The 17,047-nt window shown below is 44.7% G+C and overlaps 1 protein-coding gene across 1 annotated transcript in view; it reads left to right on the forward strand.

Moving 5' to 3' along the window:
* The window catches only part of VWA2 (von Willebrand factor A domain containing 2), a 45,960-nt gene that overhangs the window by 11,757 nt on the left and 17,156 nt on the right, over positions 1–17,047 (forward strand). The window contains exons 3-5 of the mRNA XM_049855696.1: positions 3,685–3,759; positions 4,789–4,922; positions 11,859–11,968. Coding sequence (XP_049711653.1) covers positions 3,685–3,759; positions 4,789–4,922; positions 11,859–11,968 — 319 coding nt within the window. The remainder of the gene's footprint in view (positions 1–3,684; positions 3,760–4,788; positions 4,923–11,858; positions 11,969–17,047) is intronic.

Below are 17,047 nucleotides of genomic sequence, written 5' to 3' on the forward strand. Positions count from 1 at the left end.
CTGCCTCTGTAAAGATTACAGCTTTGGGAATACTATGGGGCAGTTCTACTCTGTCCTATAGGGTCCCTATGAGTTGGAATCAACAGCAATGGATTTGGGTTTTTTTGTTGGAGTGGGGGTTTCCTTAGGTACTAGGCTCTTTGCCAATAATTCATGGACTCTATTTGGCAAACTTTAGTGCTTACATGCTGTATGCAGAAAGCCGGGCTAGGCTCTGTGGAGGACGAGGTGGGAATGTTCCAGGGGGACAGGGAAGAGGGGCCCATGGGAACAGCACTGCATTGTGGGATGGTATATAACATGGGCTACAGCGGGGCTGCAAGAGTTATGGGCAAGAGCTTCATGATCTCTGAATGCAGTGATGCAGGAAGCTTCTGTTTTCTAGAAGACCAATCTGAATTATTAGGTAATTGGTTTGTTTATTTGTTTTTTAAGTGTTGCCCCTGCCTTTGTTTTAACATCTGCCATTCTTTATGTACGTGGAAGATCTTTTCTTTTAATTAGTCTACTGTCTTTGTTTTGTAGTTTGTCTTGTTTCTGCCTCTGGTGGCAAAACAGCCGTGGCAGTGGTGGACTGTCCTAATGAAAGATAATTGTCTGACAGCTTTTGACTGTGGAGCTAATTGGTGGTTCAGCATATTGACTAGAACCAGGTCCTCTGTGAGTAGAGATTGTAGGGAGGGCATATCAGGTGAGCCGAAGCTGCCTGATCAAAGTAGTGGGGAAGCTTGAAATGAATTCAGGTTGCTCTGGGGGAGGAATTGAGGGGGAGCCTGGAAGGTAGAGCTGGGAAAGAGTTTGGAGCCAGCCCAAGGGTCCTGAGTTAACCAGTTGACCAATAGCAAACTCTAGGGGGTGCTGCAGGCAAGAGGCATTCCCCACCAGTACCTGAGATTTTTTGGTGCCCCCTGCAGTCACCTTCCTGACAGCTGCAAACCCTGTGAACCTGACCTCACCGTACTGCATGATTCCTGCATTTCCCCAGCTCCTTCTTCTTTCCCTCTTTCCCCAGCAACCTATCATGGTCACATTCATTCATCTGCCCTCTTCCTGTGGCCTTCCCTGTTCCTGGCTTTGCCCAACCCAGCTGTTTCTCTACCTTTATAAAGCATCTGCATGTACATCTCTTCCAACACTGGAATCTACCAAGTGCAGTTGCAGATGGGTGTTGACTTTTCAAAAATATGTCCTCTAGATGAAACCCTCATTGTCGTCAGGACTTCTTGTGGTTTTCTCACCATTCTGAACTCCTGTGACTTCTTTGGCATGCCCTGCCCTCAAAGTATATTTTTTAAAATTTGTTTTACTGATTGCTCGTAGACCATGATTGCAATTTTACTGGGTATCAAAAAGAAAGGAAAATTTACCCAGAAACTGCCTACCTCAATACTTTTTAGCCCTTGTTCATATCAATTGCCTAGAACGAATATATCAGTATTTACTCATGCCCCAGTCTCTTTAGGTATTTACTGTTTCTATCATTTCTCTCTTACAAATAGCATTGAAGAGAGTGTTCCAATGCACATTCTTTTCTTTCTCTAAACTTGTTTTTTCCTAGGATCCATTCCCAGATGTAGTACTGTAGTGTTAAGAGTGTGAGCATTTTTATGACTCTTAATTCGTTTGTCCAACTTCCTTTCCAAAAAGGTTATACCAGTTTACAGTGCCCCTCCTGGAAAATAATTTTTTTAACTTAATCTTTCCTCAATCTCATTTGAGTTTAAAATTTGCTGATTTAATTTTCACCTTTAAAAATGCTCTCTCATTGGACTTGGAACACTTATACACTGCTGGTGGGAATGTAAAATGGTACAACCACTTTGGAAATCAATTTGCTACTTCCTTAAAAAGCTAGAAATAGAACTACCATACGAGCTAGCAGTTCCACTCCTTGGAATATACCCTAAAGAAATAACAGCATTCACACGAACAGATATATGCACACTCATGTTCATTGCAGCACTGTTTACAATAGCAAAAAGTTGGAAGCAACCAACGTGCCCATCAACGGATGAACGGATAAATAAATTATGGTATATTCACACAGTGTAATACTACATAACGATTAAGAACAATGATGAGTCTGTGAAACATTTCATAACGTGGAGGAATCTGGAAGACATTATGCTGAGTGAAATTGATCAGTTGCAAAAGGACAAATATTGTATGAGACCACTATTATAAGAACTCTAGATAAAGTCTTAAACACAGAAGAAAATATTCTTTGATGGTTACGAAGGTGGGGAGAGAGGGAGAGGGATATTCACTAGATAGTAGACAAAAATTATTTTAGGTGAAGGGAAGGGCAACACACAACACAGGGGAAGTCAGTACAACTGAACTAAACCAAAAGCAAAGAAGTTTCCTGAATACAACCAAAGGCTTTGAAGGCCAGAGTAGCAAGGACGGGGGTCTGGGGACCATGGTTTCAGGGGACATTTATGTCAACTGGGATAAGAAAATGTTCTGCATCCCACTTTGGTGAGAGGCATCTGAAGTCTTAAACACTAGTAAGCGGCCATCTAAGATGCATCAGTTGGTCTCAACCTAGCTGGAGTAAAGGAGAATAAAGAACACCAAAGACATATGATAAAGATGAACCCAGGAGACAGAAAGGGCCATATAAACCAGAGACTCCATCAGCCTGATACCGGAAGAACTAGAAGGTGCCTGGCTACCACCGATCACTGCCCTGACAGGGAACACAACAGAGAATCCCTGATGGAGCAGGAAAACAGTGGGATGCAGATCTCAAATTCTTTAAAAAGACCAGCTTAATGGTCTGACTGAGACTGGGAGGGACCCTGATGGCCATGGTCCCCATACCCTTTATTAGCCCAAGATTGGAACCAGTCCTGAAGCCAACTCTACAGACCGCGGATTGGACTGGAGTATAAGATAGACAATGATACTGGTGAGGGGTGAGCTACTTGGCTCAAGTGGACATTTGAGTCTATGTGGGCGACTCCTGACTGGTGATGAGATGAGAAGACAGCAGGGGATCAGGAGCTGGTTGAATGGACACTGGGAATACAGGGTGGAGAGGAGGAATGTGCTGTCTCACTAGAAGGAGAGCAGCTGGGAGTGCATAGCAAGGTGTATATGACTTTTTGTAAGAGAGACTGACTTGATTTATAAACTTTCACCTAAAGCACAATAAATAAATAAAATGGCTCTCGTTGTTTGAGGTACAGCATTTTGTCGCTTGTCAGAGCATTTACTCTTGTGCTTTTCTGTGAAACCTGTTCTCTGCATTGGCTGTTCACATCCAAGGTTAGTTTTTATGGTGGTGAGATGTTTTGTCTGAGGGAGTCAGGGGGAGGCTTCTAAGGGCATACCTATAGATAGTACAGGCAGCTGCACCCTAGAGAGGGACCCAGTTTTTGTTTAACCAGGGCCAAAAGTCTGGTTAGAATCCCAGTCTTTCTATAGCTACTCTGTGTATTTCTTATTTTTCTCTTCAAAATACTCAAATTTCAATACAAATGTACTTGATAGAGGTGGGTATTGGGGGTATTTCTTTATGTTATCCCTGTGTTACATTTTGACATACAAATATCTTTAAATTCTTCCATGTGCCCATTTTCTCTCCTATTATGTGTTCATGGTACTCACATAATGTGGAGAGTAAGACTCCTTCCCCCTCCGCCCTGGAATGACTGCTTCTAGTATTGTCTCTCCTAGTGCCCCCATCAGTCCCTCTTCAGGAAGTCCATGTAAGCAGGGAGACCATTGGGAAGATTTCAGCTGCCAGCAAAAGTAAGTACGTGTTTTACCTAGTCCTCCAAATACCCATTTCAACTTCTGTGTGACAGACTCGAGGGAAACTATTACTCCAGATACTTTTTGCTCTACTCCCATTTCCTTTCACTGGGGCCAAAGTTGTTTCCCCAAACAGGGGCCAGTTGAGTCACTCTCCTGGGTGAAAACCCTCAGTAATTCCCAGTGCCAGATTCTTGGTCTGTGCTTCGAGGTCAGTTACATGATCACCATCTACTCTACCAGTTCCATCTCCCGCCATGTTCCTTCCTCTTCCATGATAATCAGTATTCCCTCTTGCAGCCCATTCCCAGGACAAGCCCTGCATGCCCCTTCCTTAGCCGGGACATCCTTTCTTTCCTCTTTGGTGAAACTCCCTCATCTTTCCTCAGTTCCATGTGCCTATGCAGGAGGCCTTTCTCTGTCTCCTCCTCCTTGCCTCCTCTGGAGCCAGACAGCCTAGGTTGATTCCTGGCTCTCCCTCTTCCTGGTACTTGGGCCTTAGGAATGTTACTTAATTGCTATGTGCCCTGCTTTCCTCACCTGTCCACTGGAAATAAAAATAGTAACTTATCTCATAGTGTGGTTGCCAGAGTTAAATAAATTAATATGTTCGTTCCGTGCAATAACTGCTGGCTATTGTTATTGCTACTTTAATTCTTGGGTAATACCGGCTTGTATAACAGGATGCCTGACTGCATCCCTGACTAGACTGTGACCCCCCAAGAGCTGAGACCAAGGCTCTTCAGTGTCCCTCTCTAGCCCGGGAGACCCATCCTCTTGTTGAGCTCAATAGTGTTGCTGAATTGGATTTGTCCATTATTCCAAAGACTTTTATGTAGGGGCATGTCTGTGGTGGGTGTGTGTTTCCCACCCCAGAGGAGGGCCAGCTCTGGCCAGGGCCTTCTGCTGTGTTATCCCCCTGTTGTGCTGAGAGGAGCTGCAGCTCCACCCACCACAAGGTCATTTCTGCCGGCAGCCCAGACTGCAGGGAAGCCGACGTCATGCGTCTGCCCCTCTCTCTCCTAGTGATGCAATGCTCAGCTGTGGTGGACATCCTGTTTCTGCTGGATGGCTCTCACAGCATTGGGAAAAGGAGCTTCGAGAGGTCCAAGCACTTTGCCATCACAGTCTGTGATGCTCTGGACGTCAGCCCTGAGAGAGTGAGTACAAGGTTTGTGGGCCTTTTATTAGGGCCTCCCTGGTTGCAAGTGGCAGAAATCCAGTCATAAGAAGAGGGCACTTATCAGCTTGTGAATCCTGGTTCCAGGTAGGGTGGGATCCAAGGGCTCAAGCAAGGCTATCAGGCATCCCTCTTTTTTTCTTCTTCTCAATTCTGCTTTCCCGTGTTGGTTTCATTTGCAGACAAGTTTCCCTGACACAGCAAAATTGTCCTTCAGGCTAGTGACCCTAGTAAAAAGAAGGTATACCTCTTTCTCTGTAGATCCGTCAGTAGTCTCAGGGAGGGCTCTGATTGGTCAAGCCTAAGTCATGTGACAGTCCCTTGACCAATCACAGGAGCCCCGAGAAAGATTCCCAGCCCAGACCTGAGTCAAGTGCTCACACTGGAGGTTGTGGGTGGGGGAAACACATGGATTTGATTGCCCACTAGGAAGAGGGGTTGTGTTTGCAGAAAAATGGGAAAAGGGGGGAAAAAATGCTAAGCAGACGAAAACTGTAGCTGCCTCTGAACACCAGAGTCTCAGTATGAAGCACAGTTCCTCCCTCCTCTGTTGACTTGGAAGGAACTAGACAAAAAAATAAAGCCAAACCCGTTGCTATCAAGTCGACTCCAACTCATGGTGACCCCATGTGTTTCAGAGTGGAACTGTACTCTGCAGGATTTTCAATGGCTGTAATCTTACTGAAGTAGATTGCCAAGACTTTCTTCCCTGGCACTGCTGGGTGGATTTGAACCACCAACCTTTTGATTAATAGACAAGCACAAACTGTTCACGCAACTCAGGGACCTTAGGAAGGAATTACTCTGGCCTAAATGAATCTATGCAGCATCTTCAATTCTTGTTACTCCTGGCTCCAGACAGCAGTTCCTAAATATCAGCCAAATATGGTAGCTGTGGCTTTTGTTTGTAAAAAGGGCATTTTTTAACAACTCAGTAGAAAAATGGGCAACAAACACAGATGGTTCCCAGAAAACGAAAGACAGATGGCCTTTAGATACATGAAAAGATGCCCAACCTCACTTAATGTAATAGCAAATCTCCAGCTGACGTATCATTTTTCACTTACTAGATTAACAAAAATCCAAAGTTTGGTGACACATTCATTTGGCAAGTCTCTAGGGAACTGGCGTTCCCATACACGGCTAGTGGGAGTACAAACTGTACAACCTCTGTAGGAGGAATCCGACCGTATTAATCAAAATTACAAAGGCTTGGACCCTTTGACCCAGCAGTTCCATGTCTAGGAATATTATTCTGCGGATACCCTGCGGGTGCAAAATAAGGCACGTACCGATTATTCACTGCGGCCTTGTTTGTAATAGCAAAATATGTCAGACGATCTGCCCATTCCCAGGGGACAGGTTAAATGGGTTCCAGTGTGCCCATTTAATGGGACAGCGGCAGCTGCAGAAAGTGAATGAGGACACTCTTCTAGGCCCTGCTTTGGAAAGACTCCAAAACAAATTCAGTGTAAAGTGAATAAGGTGAAAATGGTATGTTACTTCTTATGTGAAAAATGAAGGGGGATGAATAAGAGAACCTATGCTTGTATTTGCCTTGTATATGCATAAAGAAAACTCTGGTGGCATTTTTAAGGGGCTACAAACAGTGGAGGAGGTTGGGAACTGGTCAGATTGGGCACAAGTACATTAATAAGGACATTGTAGTACTTTCTGGATGTTAACCCTTGTGGATTGTTACCTACTCAAAAGTCAAATAAAAAATGAAGAAGGGGCAGTTGGTCTGGAAAGCCAAAATTACTTGGAGACTGTTCACATGCAGATTGAGGAAGGAAGTGGTTTTCCGAAATGACATTCCTGGATTAATCCTTGTAAAACCTGTAGAATTTAGGAGCAAACATGGCTTTTAATTAGAGCCAGATTTTCCCCAGAAATGCATGCCACTTTGGGAGAGTGAGCACGTAACTGAACAAAAAGCATCCTTGCACCACCATGTAAAAACACCGTTGTTGCTAGGTGCTGTCCAGTCGGTTCCAATGCACAGCGATCCTGTGTACAACAGAAGGAAACACTGCCCAGCCCCCAAAAAAACACACCATAAGAGACATCGGTCAATCTAGGCATGACCAGACCAGAAGTTCCAACTGTGATGTCAACCCAGCACTCTGTCCTTAAAAGGGTCAGCGGCCAAGGACCGCTAAAACTCCACCCTCCTTCACACCAAACCCATTGCTGTCCAGTGGATTACAACTCATAGCAACCCTATAGGACAGAGTAGAACTGCCCCATAGAGCTTCCAGGGAGTGCCTGGAGGATTCGAACTGCCGACCTTTTGGTTTGCAGCTGTAGCTGTTAACCACTACACCACCAGTGTTTCCTCCTTCACAAAGGGCCCTGCTTTTAAAGGGAAATGATTCCCTGTGAAGCTTCACTAGATATTCATGGACGAGATGGCACACAGATCAAACTTTGTTGACCTTGACATTGATGTAGTGTGTTCTGAAATGAATGGGTGACCTGGAGATGCCTGAGGATGTCAGGTTGGGAGGGAAGATTGGTATGGACACAGATTAGGAAATTGAGGCTCAGAGAGACTGAGTGGCTGCCTAGGGTCACACAGCAAGCTCAGGACAGAGCTAAATGTGGAAGAGCTGGGGCTCTTGACTTTCAGCCCAGGACTTGCTCCATTATACCGTGTCTCTCTCCCAGTGTAGCCCCTGGGCTAGGATGAGGTAACGACACTCAATTCACAGGGCAGGTGGACAGTGGGCAGTGTGCCACGGGGTGGTGGTGGGGGGACAGTGCGCTGATGGAATTGCATGTCCTCAGGGAGAGGGTGGCCAGGTAAGAAAACCACAGCTGTGGTTGGTGCTGTTGGAGCAGCTGCCCCGCCCACAGGCCCCCAGAGGGCAGGAAATTTAACCGCCTGCGTCCAGAAAGTGGTGCTAAATTCTGGGAGCTGATTTTTAGGCTAGGTGTTTGGAAACTAGTCAGTGCCCAGAACAGGAAGCCAGGAAACTCACAGATGAGGGAACATGCTTACCATTTTCATGTGAAAGAAGGCGCGGAGTGGCTGTATTATTAAGAGGGCAGAACTATAACTCTGGTTGTTGAGGGAGTTAGATTTGGGCTTAACTTGAGAAAAACTTCCTCACAGCAAGGTTTGTTTCACAAAAGAATTGGGTATCTATTTGAGTGAGGGGTCCTTGGGTGGTAGAAACGGTTAATGTGCTCAGCTGCTAAGTGGAAGCTTGGAGGTTTGAGTCCACCTAGAAGCACCCCGGAAGAAAAGCCTGGTGATCTGCTTCCAAAAAACCAGCCATTGAAAATCCTATGGAGCACATGGGGTCTCCATGAGTCGGAGCCCACTAGACAGCAACTGGTCTTTTCCAGTATTTGTGTGAGCGAGCGAGCGAGCGAGCACCCTGACCTCCAACGTGTGCCAGCAGACTTGTTCCGATGCTTTAGAAGGGCTTTTTGCTAACAGTGATTTCAGGTGTTCAGTCTGATTTGTGGCTTCAGGTTTTATATTTTTGCTGCTGCATTTTTGTGTTTTCTTCTTCTTATCTGCACATACAAGGCAGCTGATTTCGCCCCTTGTTTTTCTTCCTGTAACCTTAGTTTGACGGAAGAAATTTTCAAGTAGCTATAAATTAAGGCTTTTTATGGGTGCTCTGCTGTCAAGGTGGATTTTTAGATGTTTGAAGCCTTCCACTCAACACGTAAAAGCTGAGAAGCTAACTTGCTGGCCGTAATGGAAGGATTGCCGTGGTGTGATTACAGCTGGAGGGAGGGCTGGGCAGGCTGCCTTCAGAGGCACACAGCAAACTGAAGCAGATGAAAGGCAGCTGTTTTGCTCCCAGACCACCAATTAAATTAAATGCCTTAACTACTGACTTAAGCTGTTTCCATCTTGTCTTGTTTTGAAGTTGTATCCTTCCTGTTTAACCCAAGTAAATACACCCAGCTGTTGGTCTCCAGAGAGTTCCCCCGCCTTTTTAACTGAGTAATTCAGTCACATGGTTCCATAAAAAGGTATTCAGGGAGAAGTCTCCCTCACACCCACTCATTTTCCATTTTCCAGTCCCCCTCCCAGCTTTCTTGAATCTCCTTCTAGAATTGCTTCACGCAAATCTAAGCAAATGTGAATTATGCTATTTCCCCTCTTTTTACACCAAGGGAAACATACTGTCTACAAACTTGTCTATTCCTTGCTTTTTATCCTCCCCATTTTATCTTGGAAATCTTTTTACAACAGTACATGGGTATATATTTGTTTTTTATTGTTGTTGCTTTATTTTTTTGTAACTGATTTATGTTCCATTGTAAGAATTTACCAAGGTTTGATTAACTAATCATCTATTGATGGACATTCGCTTTTACAAATATACTGTGATAAATAATCTTATAAATAGGCCATTTCACATGTGCGGAAATAAATCTGTAGGATAAATTTCCAGGTTGTTCTTGTTAGTTGCCATTGAGTCAGCTCCTAGTACCATATGCATTTATAACTTTTTATAAATATTGACAAATTACCCTCCATGGAGGTTGCACCAACGTACGTTCCTACCAGCAATGTTTGCAAGTCTGATTTGGCCACAACCATATAAACATTGTGTTTGGCTTTTTGCTAAACTGATACGGGAGAGCCATTTGTATTTGCTGTTCTGTGGTCTCTGTTCATATCCTTCGCTCATTTTTCTGTTGGATTATTTTACATATTGATTCCTAGAAACTCTTTATGTATTTTGGAAAACTAGCCCTTTGTCTCGGATATGAGTTGTAAATATTTTTCCTGTTTTTTTTTTTTTTTTTAGCTTTTTTATTACATTAAGGTATGTTTTGCCATACAGAAGTTGTTTTTCTTTTTTAATGTAGTTAGATTTATCAGTCTTTTCTTTTATGGTTTCTGGATTTTAAGTCATAGGAAGATCTTTTCAGTTTGGTGTTATAAAGGAATTCTCTCAAGTTTTCCTTTAGAACTTTCATGGTTTCATTTTTCACATTTAAATCTTGAATCCTTTACAATTTATCATTTATTTTTTACAGATTACTATTCACTTGCCCCAGTGTCATTCACTGACTAGACCATCTTTTCCCCACTAGTTTGTGATGCCCCCTTTATCATACCTTAAATTCAAGGGAGATCTTGAAAGGTTTTCTTCTCAGAAGCTTCTGCCTGAGCTTGTCTGCAGCTCTGTCAGTGTCCACCTCCCCTGCACGCCCACCTGAGACTTAAATTTCTTTCTACTTAAAATGCTGAATGGTTCCTTCATCTGGAAGGAATGGCTAAAGAGCCGAGCTCACTGGGAGGAGATACAGCCGGCTTGGTGTGGCAGAGTGCTTTGGTCATCTCTCAAACCCCAGGCATGTAGTAGAGGAATTCAAGTAGTGGCAGTAGCCAGTCACTTAAGGCATTGCTTAAATGTGACTCAGTTGGCCTATTTGAAATGGTGACCAGAATTGGGGTCCAGTTATGGGAATAGCAGCTGGAGTGTAGCTTCTCCAGGGGTTTTTGAAAGCCAGTGATTAGGTACAGGGCTGGGACTCTCAAGAAGAAACCTGAATACTTGTAACCTTCTTTGCTCAAACACCCTAGTGCTTCAAGAGTCCAGATATTGGCTTTCCTCAGTTTCCCTCCTTCTGTTTTGCAAGACATTGGACTTTCTGCCTAGGGCTGCCTTTTCAGTGAGGATGCGCACGTCTATTTGGCATCATCAGCGGGTCTTGCTCCCTCCATTACATAGACACCTTTAACTCCAGTGTTGCTTGTCTCAGTTTAGGGTGCTGCTTGGCCTCCAGTCTACCTCTGGTTGGGAGACTTGGCCTTTCTCTAACTTAGAGCACACCTGGAAGGGCCAACTACCCAGCAAAGGAATTGACTGGTGGTGGCCGTGGTTGGCTTCTGTAGTACCCCCGGCTGGATCAGTGTGCATTTTACTGAAGGCCTGTGCTGGCTGCTGAGGAGGGGAGAGCATAACTGAACCTCAGTGGAGATCATAGGCACTGAAGTCCAATGGTCTGGATTTGAGTCCTGGCTCCCTTTCTTACAAGGAGCACTGGCGGTACAGTGGTTAAAGTGCTAACCAAAAGGTTGGTAGTTCAAACCCATCAGCCACTCCACAGGAGAAAGATTTGGCAGTCTGCTACCATAAAGATTGTAGCCTTGGAAACCCTACAGGGCAGTTCTACTCTGTCCTGTAGGGTCACTATGAGTTGGAATCTACTCGACGGCAACAGGTGTTTTTTTTTTTTTTTTTTTTTTTCCCTTTCTTACTAGCTGTGTGGCCTTGGGCAAGATCTGCATCCTCTTCTAAATTTTAGTTTCCCCAGCAGGCATGTGAGTACTGAATGGGTGTGGATTCAATGAAATCATGTATGAGCTTGCTTAAAACAGTGCCTGTGCCCAGGAGACAGCTGAAAATTGCAGCTGGGAGCCTATCCTCCAGGCTCATGGCCCAGCCAGGAGAGGTGCCAGAATGTTGAGCTGCCGGGGGAGGGAAAATATAGGGAGTCACTGGGTGACACAGTTAAGCACTCAGCTGCTAACTGAAAGGTTGGAGATTTGAACCCATCCAGAAGTGCCTGGGAAGAAAGGCCTGGCAATCTGTTTCCAAAAAGTCGCAGCTGTGAAAACCCTATGGAGAGAAGTTCTACTCTGACACACATGGCACTACCATGAGTCAGAATTGATGGCAACTGGTTGGAGGATGTGGGCTGAGAAGATTAAATTAGGGGTTGTCAGTGTAGGACACAGGCAGATGGCAACTATTTGCTTCCAGGTTTTCCTCCTGATTTTTGGAAACTTCTTTTTGGAGATTGGAGATGGCGCCAGCACTGGTATTTGTTGAGTGGACAGGAGGCAGGGTCGTTAACCTTTCTTGTCCCTTGAGTCCTCCTACAAATGTCTATGACTTGACCCCGGTCTTGGGCCCCCTGTCTCCTACTGCAGGTCAGAGTGGGAGCGTTCCAGTTCAGTTCCGCCCCTCAGCTGGAATTCCCCTTGGATTTGTTTTCAACCCGACAGGAAGTGAAGGCGAAAATCAAGACGATGGTTTTCAAGTATGTGTGATCAGATAATGCCATGTTTAGGAAGACACCAGCTGCTGTTATAATGGCACCCTTGAAGGATGAGACCTTGGCTCTCAGCCTTACAGCTTGCTGAGGGGGAAGGTAGGAGCTGAAAGTGGGTGGCAGGCTTCCTGAACCCCAGCTGTACACACAGGACTCCCTCCTCAAGGGAATGCCAAAGCAGGTAAAAAAAAGTATTTGCTGCCCTTGTGTGTAGCTGTCAGTTACTTGGAAGAATGGGCTGTGGAAGGTTGAGACTGGGGTTAAGATGTGGAGTGGTGGGAAGTACACTGGGTTCTAGTCTCAGTTCGTCCCTGGTGGCCACTGCAGCTTGGATGGTTTATACATTCTTTAAGCCACTTTTTTTTTCAGGTATATATATAAAAAGGCTAAGTGCTCCTCTATTACTGAGAGTGCTTTAAAAATTATGAATAGCTGTTTATGTGTACATGTACCTTATAAATATGTTTAGTAGGGCTGTAACTTTACTCACATTTCAAGTCATCCCATGTATGCATATATAAATATGTATACATGTATATTATAATTGCGAGCTGTTGTTGTTAGGTGCCATTGAGTCGGCTCTGGTTCATAGCGACCCTATATACAGCAGAACGAAACACTGCCTTGTCCGCGCCACCCTCACAATCATTGCTATGTTTGAGGCCATTGTTGCAGCCACTGTGTCAGTCCATCTTGTTGAGGGTCTTCCTCTTTATCACTGACCGTCTACTTTACCAAGCATGATGTCCTTTTCCAGAGACTGGTCTCTCCTGATAACATGTCCAAAATACACGTATTTTTGTGTATATGTTTTGTACATATGTATATCTGTATGTATATAGAACTGATACAGTGTTTGTCACAAGCTCTCACAGAATGACTTTGACTTGCCACTTGACGCTCTGATGTCTAGATCCTCTTAGTCTCTGTTACCACTTGCTCTGCTATTCTCTAGAGTCCCATAGAAGTCAATGGTCCCACCTATTTACTGCCATCGCCTCCACTGGCAAAGGCCCTGAGCTCTGAGGTCCTTCTCCCAGGTGCAGGCCTCTGTAGACCCACTGGTGCCATCAGCAAGCTGAGTCCCCACACTGGGCACACTGGGACCTCTGGAGGCCTGGGAGGCACAGGGAAGCCCAGTGACTTCATCTCAGGCTGTTTATCCCAGCCATTTAGTCTGCCCACTCACAGCAACTCATGGTGACTCTATAGGACAGAGTAGAGCTCCCCCATAGGGTTTCCAAGGAGTGGCTGGTGGATTTGAACTGCTGATCTTTTGGTTAGCGGCTGTAGCTCTTGACCACTGCAGGGCTGCTATGAGTTGGAATTGACTCAACGGCAGTGGGTTTTGGTTTTCCTATGCCCATGGGTGCTCTGGGCAGAATGAGGGGCAAGTTAAATACAAGAAAATGCAAAAGAGAAAGTATAGTAGTATGTTTCAAAAAATATACATTTCTTCTTTTCCCTTCTATCCTTGGGGCCTCCAAGAACTGGTCTCCCATAGAGAGCCGTTGCAGCCTGCCCCCAACCCTGGGCCCAGACTACAAGAGCAGCACTTGTCAAAGTGAAGTCCTAAAGCCACCTGGGTCAGAACTGTGGGAAGAGTGTGTAAAAATGCAGATGCCTGGGCCCCGGCCCAGACTTACTGAATCAGTTTCTGGGCAGCGATGCCTAGGAATCTGCACTCTGCTCAGGCCTCTGCCCTCCCGCCCACCCATGACTATTGTGCACACTAACCTTTTTTAGAAAAAACAGCTTTACTGAGATATAATGTAACATATCACAAAATTCACTCATTTAAAGTGTACAATTTAACAGTCTTGAGTATATTCACAGAGTTATGCAACTCTATAAGTAATCTAATTTTTGAACATTTCCTCATCCTAAATAGAAACCCTATGAACGGACATTTCCCCAAAGAAGATATACATATGGCCAACAAACACATGAAAAGATGCTCAGCTTCATTAGTCATTAAAACAACAGCAACAAAAAAACACCATTGCCATTGAGTTGATTCTGACTCAAAGCGACCCTGTAGGACAGAGTAGAGCTGCCTCATAGGGTTTCCAAGGAGTGGCTGGCGACCTTTTGGTTAGTAGCCATAGCTCACTGTAGCTCTTAACTACTGGGCCACCAGGGCTCATTAGGGGGAAAAAAAAAAACCAAACCCAATGCCGTCGAGTCCGACTCATAGTGACCCAATAGGACAGAGTAGAACTGCCCCATAGAGTTTCCAAGGAGCGTCTGGTGGATTTGAACTGCTGACCCTTTGCTTAGCAGCTGTAGCACTTAACCACTACGCCACCAGGGTTTCCCTCATTAGGGAAATGCAAATGAATACCACAGTGAGATACTACGTCACAACCACTCAGGATGGCTAGCATCAAAAAGACAAAACAATAGCAAGTGTTGGTGAGCGTGTGGAGAGATTGTAACCCTCATACACTGCCGGCGAGAAGGGAAAGTGATGGCAGCTGCCTTAGAAAGCAGTTCGACAGTACCTCGAAACGTTAAACGTAGCGTTACCGTGTGACGCAGCCACTCCACTACTAGGTGTGTACTCGAGAAAGGAAGACATGTGCCCACACAAAAACTTGTACATGGATGTTCCTAGCAACATTATTCATATTAGCCCAAAAGTGGAAACTCAAACGTTCATCAGCTGTGGAATGGATAAGGACAATGTGGTATATCCATCCATGGAAGATTATTTGGCCGTGAAAAGGGATGAAGTACTGATATGTGCTGTGTACGACATGGATAAACTTTGAAAACATTATGTTGGGTGAAAGAACCCAGACACAAAAGGCCACGGATCGTGTGATCCCACTTACACGAAAGGTCCTGAATAGGCAAATTCTAAGAGACAAAGCAGAGTAGTAGTTGTCAGGGGCTATGGGGAAGAGGGGAGTGACTGCCAGTAGATACAGGGTTTCTTTTGGGGACTGATGAAAGGGTTCTAAAAATTAAATAGTGGTGATTGTTGTACAACTATGAATCTACTGAAACCCAAAGAACTCTGTACTTTAAAAGGATGAATTTTATGGCATATGAATTATATCTCAGCAAAGTTGTAAAAAAAGAAACATTGTACCCATTATATGCATATTAACTTATGCAGAAGAAAAAGTAGCCTGTTGGTTTCAGTTTAGGAATGGAAGTCGGGGACTGTTTGGGTGACTTTGACTCAAATGTCTTTGCTCTGCTGTCGCTGAAAGAATGAGCAAGTTGCAGAGAGTTAGTACAAAAGTTGTTTAGAGATCATCTAGTGCCCATTCCAAGCCCCTTATTTTACAGAGGAGGATACCGAGGCTGAGAGTATCCACTGACCCACCTCCAGGGGCACAGGGTCACACTAGCCCTCCTTCCCAGGCTGGTGCTGTCGACCATAGGCCCCACCTGGCTGTTTCTGACCACCTTTCCCAGCCTCCAGCCCTCCAGATCGTATCAGCTGAGCCTCTTCTCAGCTCTGTTGAAAGTCATACACAAGGGCCTGAGAGCAATATTCACAATATGAAATCCAGAGATGCGTTAAGAACGTGCCCTAGTGAGGACGCTCGGGTAGAGGAAGAAGCCTCTTGATGCGTCTGAACAAGTCCAGCTGTCGTTTGGGGCATGTGTGTGGTTAGCACTAATGTGTCCTAGGACGACTGTGAGAGACAACAAACAAGCTAAGGAAACCGTAATTGATTTTTGGCGATGGTTGTGGGGTAACTGAGGATACTGAAAACGACACGCCATTTATCAGAGCAGGGGAACGTTGGCCGTGTGGACGCACTGACCTCCATGGGCTCGTTCTCCTTTTGCTGTGAAGTTTGACATGATGAACTGATTAAGGCAGCTCTAGCCAAATCCCAGAGTCCTTGTCTTTCCAGACAAAAGCCACACCCTCCGCCACCCCACAGAAGCCTGTTTTGTGATGGTGAAGAACCTACTCTGACAGGGCTGCTTTGCAATAAGAAGTTTTAAAATTGTTATAATTGTTGTTTGGTGTCGTCAAGTTGGTTTCAATACATAGGCACCCTATGGATAACAGAATGGAAGGCTGCCCGGTCCTTCATCCTCACAATCATTGCTATGTTGTAGCCACTGTGTCAGTCCATCTTGTTGAGGGGCTTCCTCTTTTCCCCTAACCCTCCACTCTTACCAAGCATGATGTCTTTCTCCAGGGACTGGTCCTTTTAATGCACCCCATAATAACATAAAATCAGATAAAACGTGGCTGGTGATTGGCCCTTGAATGCCTGGGACTTTTGGCCAGCTGGCTGTGCAGGCTTTCCAGTCATTTCATTAATCTCTTAATAACACAACCCTGAGTTTTGTGTGGTTTTATTTATTGGGCTCCGTCTGTAGCTTTTTTGGGGTTTTACTGTATTTAGAGAACACACCAGAAATACCACATACTCATCACTTCACTTTAGCACAAAGTCTTTATAGCCTTCTCTGGCCTCTTTCAAACCACATTAACATTTAAACACAGCTTCTAGAATAATTATAGTTACAAAGCACTTTGTTCTTTTTTTCACTTAATTTGGTTTTTGGACTTGCATAAAGTGGCATTATTTTTCATGTTGATCCTTTTTAATGGTTATATAATGATCTGTGGATTGAGATATCATGATGTATTTAATCATTCCCCTAAAAGGAAACATTACGGTTGATTGCAGATTTTTTTTTCTATTGTTAAACAAACAAAAAACCAACAGCAATCAAGAGAGCAGGTGCTTGTACTTGAGGCTCTCCGTCCCACGGCTCAGGTGGGTGATGGTAAGGGAGTTCGGGGCCGTGCTGGGCCTGGGGCACCCTGGCTTTGGGGAGAAGAGAGTTTCTTGAGCACTTAGGCAGAACAGTATAAGCAGGTATTGGCAAAAGTTTTCTGCAAAAGGTCAGATAGCGAACAGTTTAGGCCCTGAGGATCATATGGTCTCTGCATAAACAATACATAAGTAAATGGGCATGCCTATGTTCCAATAAAACTTTATTTACAAAAACAGAGAGCAGGCCAGATTTGGCCAATGGGCTTTAGCTCGCTGACCCCTGAAGAGTAAATAGCTGTGGCTTCAG

The sequence above is a fragment of the Elephas maximus genome, chromosome 16 (assembly GCF_024166365.1).
Source record: "Elephas maximus indicus isolate mEleMax1 chromosome 16, mEleMax1 primary haplotype, whole genome shotgun sequence".
NCBI classification, from domain to species: Eukaryota; Metazoa; Chordata; class Mammalia; order Proboscidea; family Elephantidae; genus Elephas; species Elephas maximus.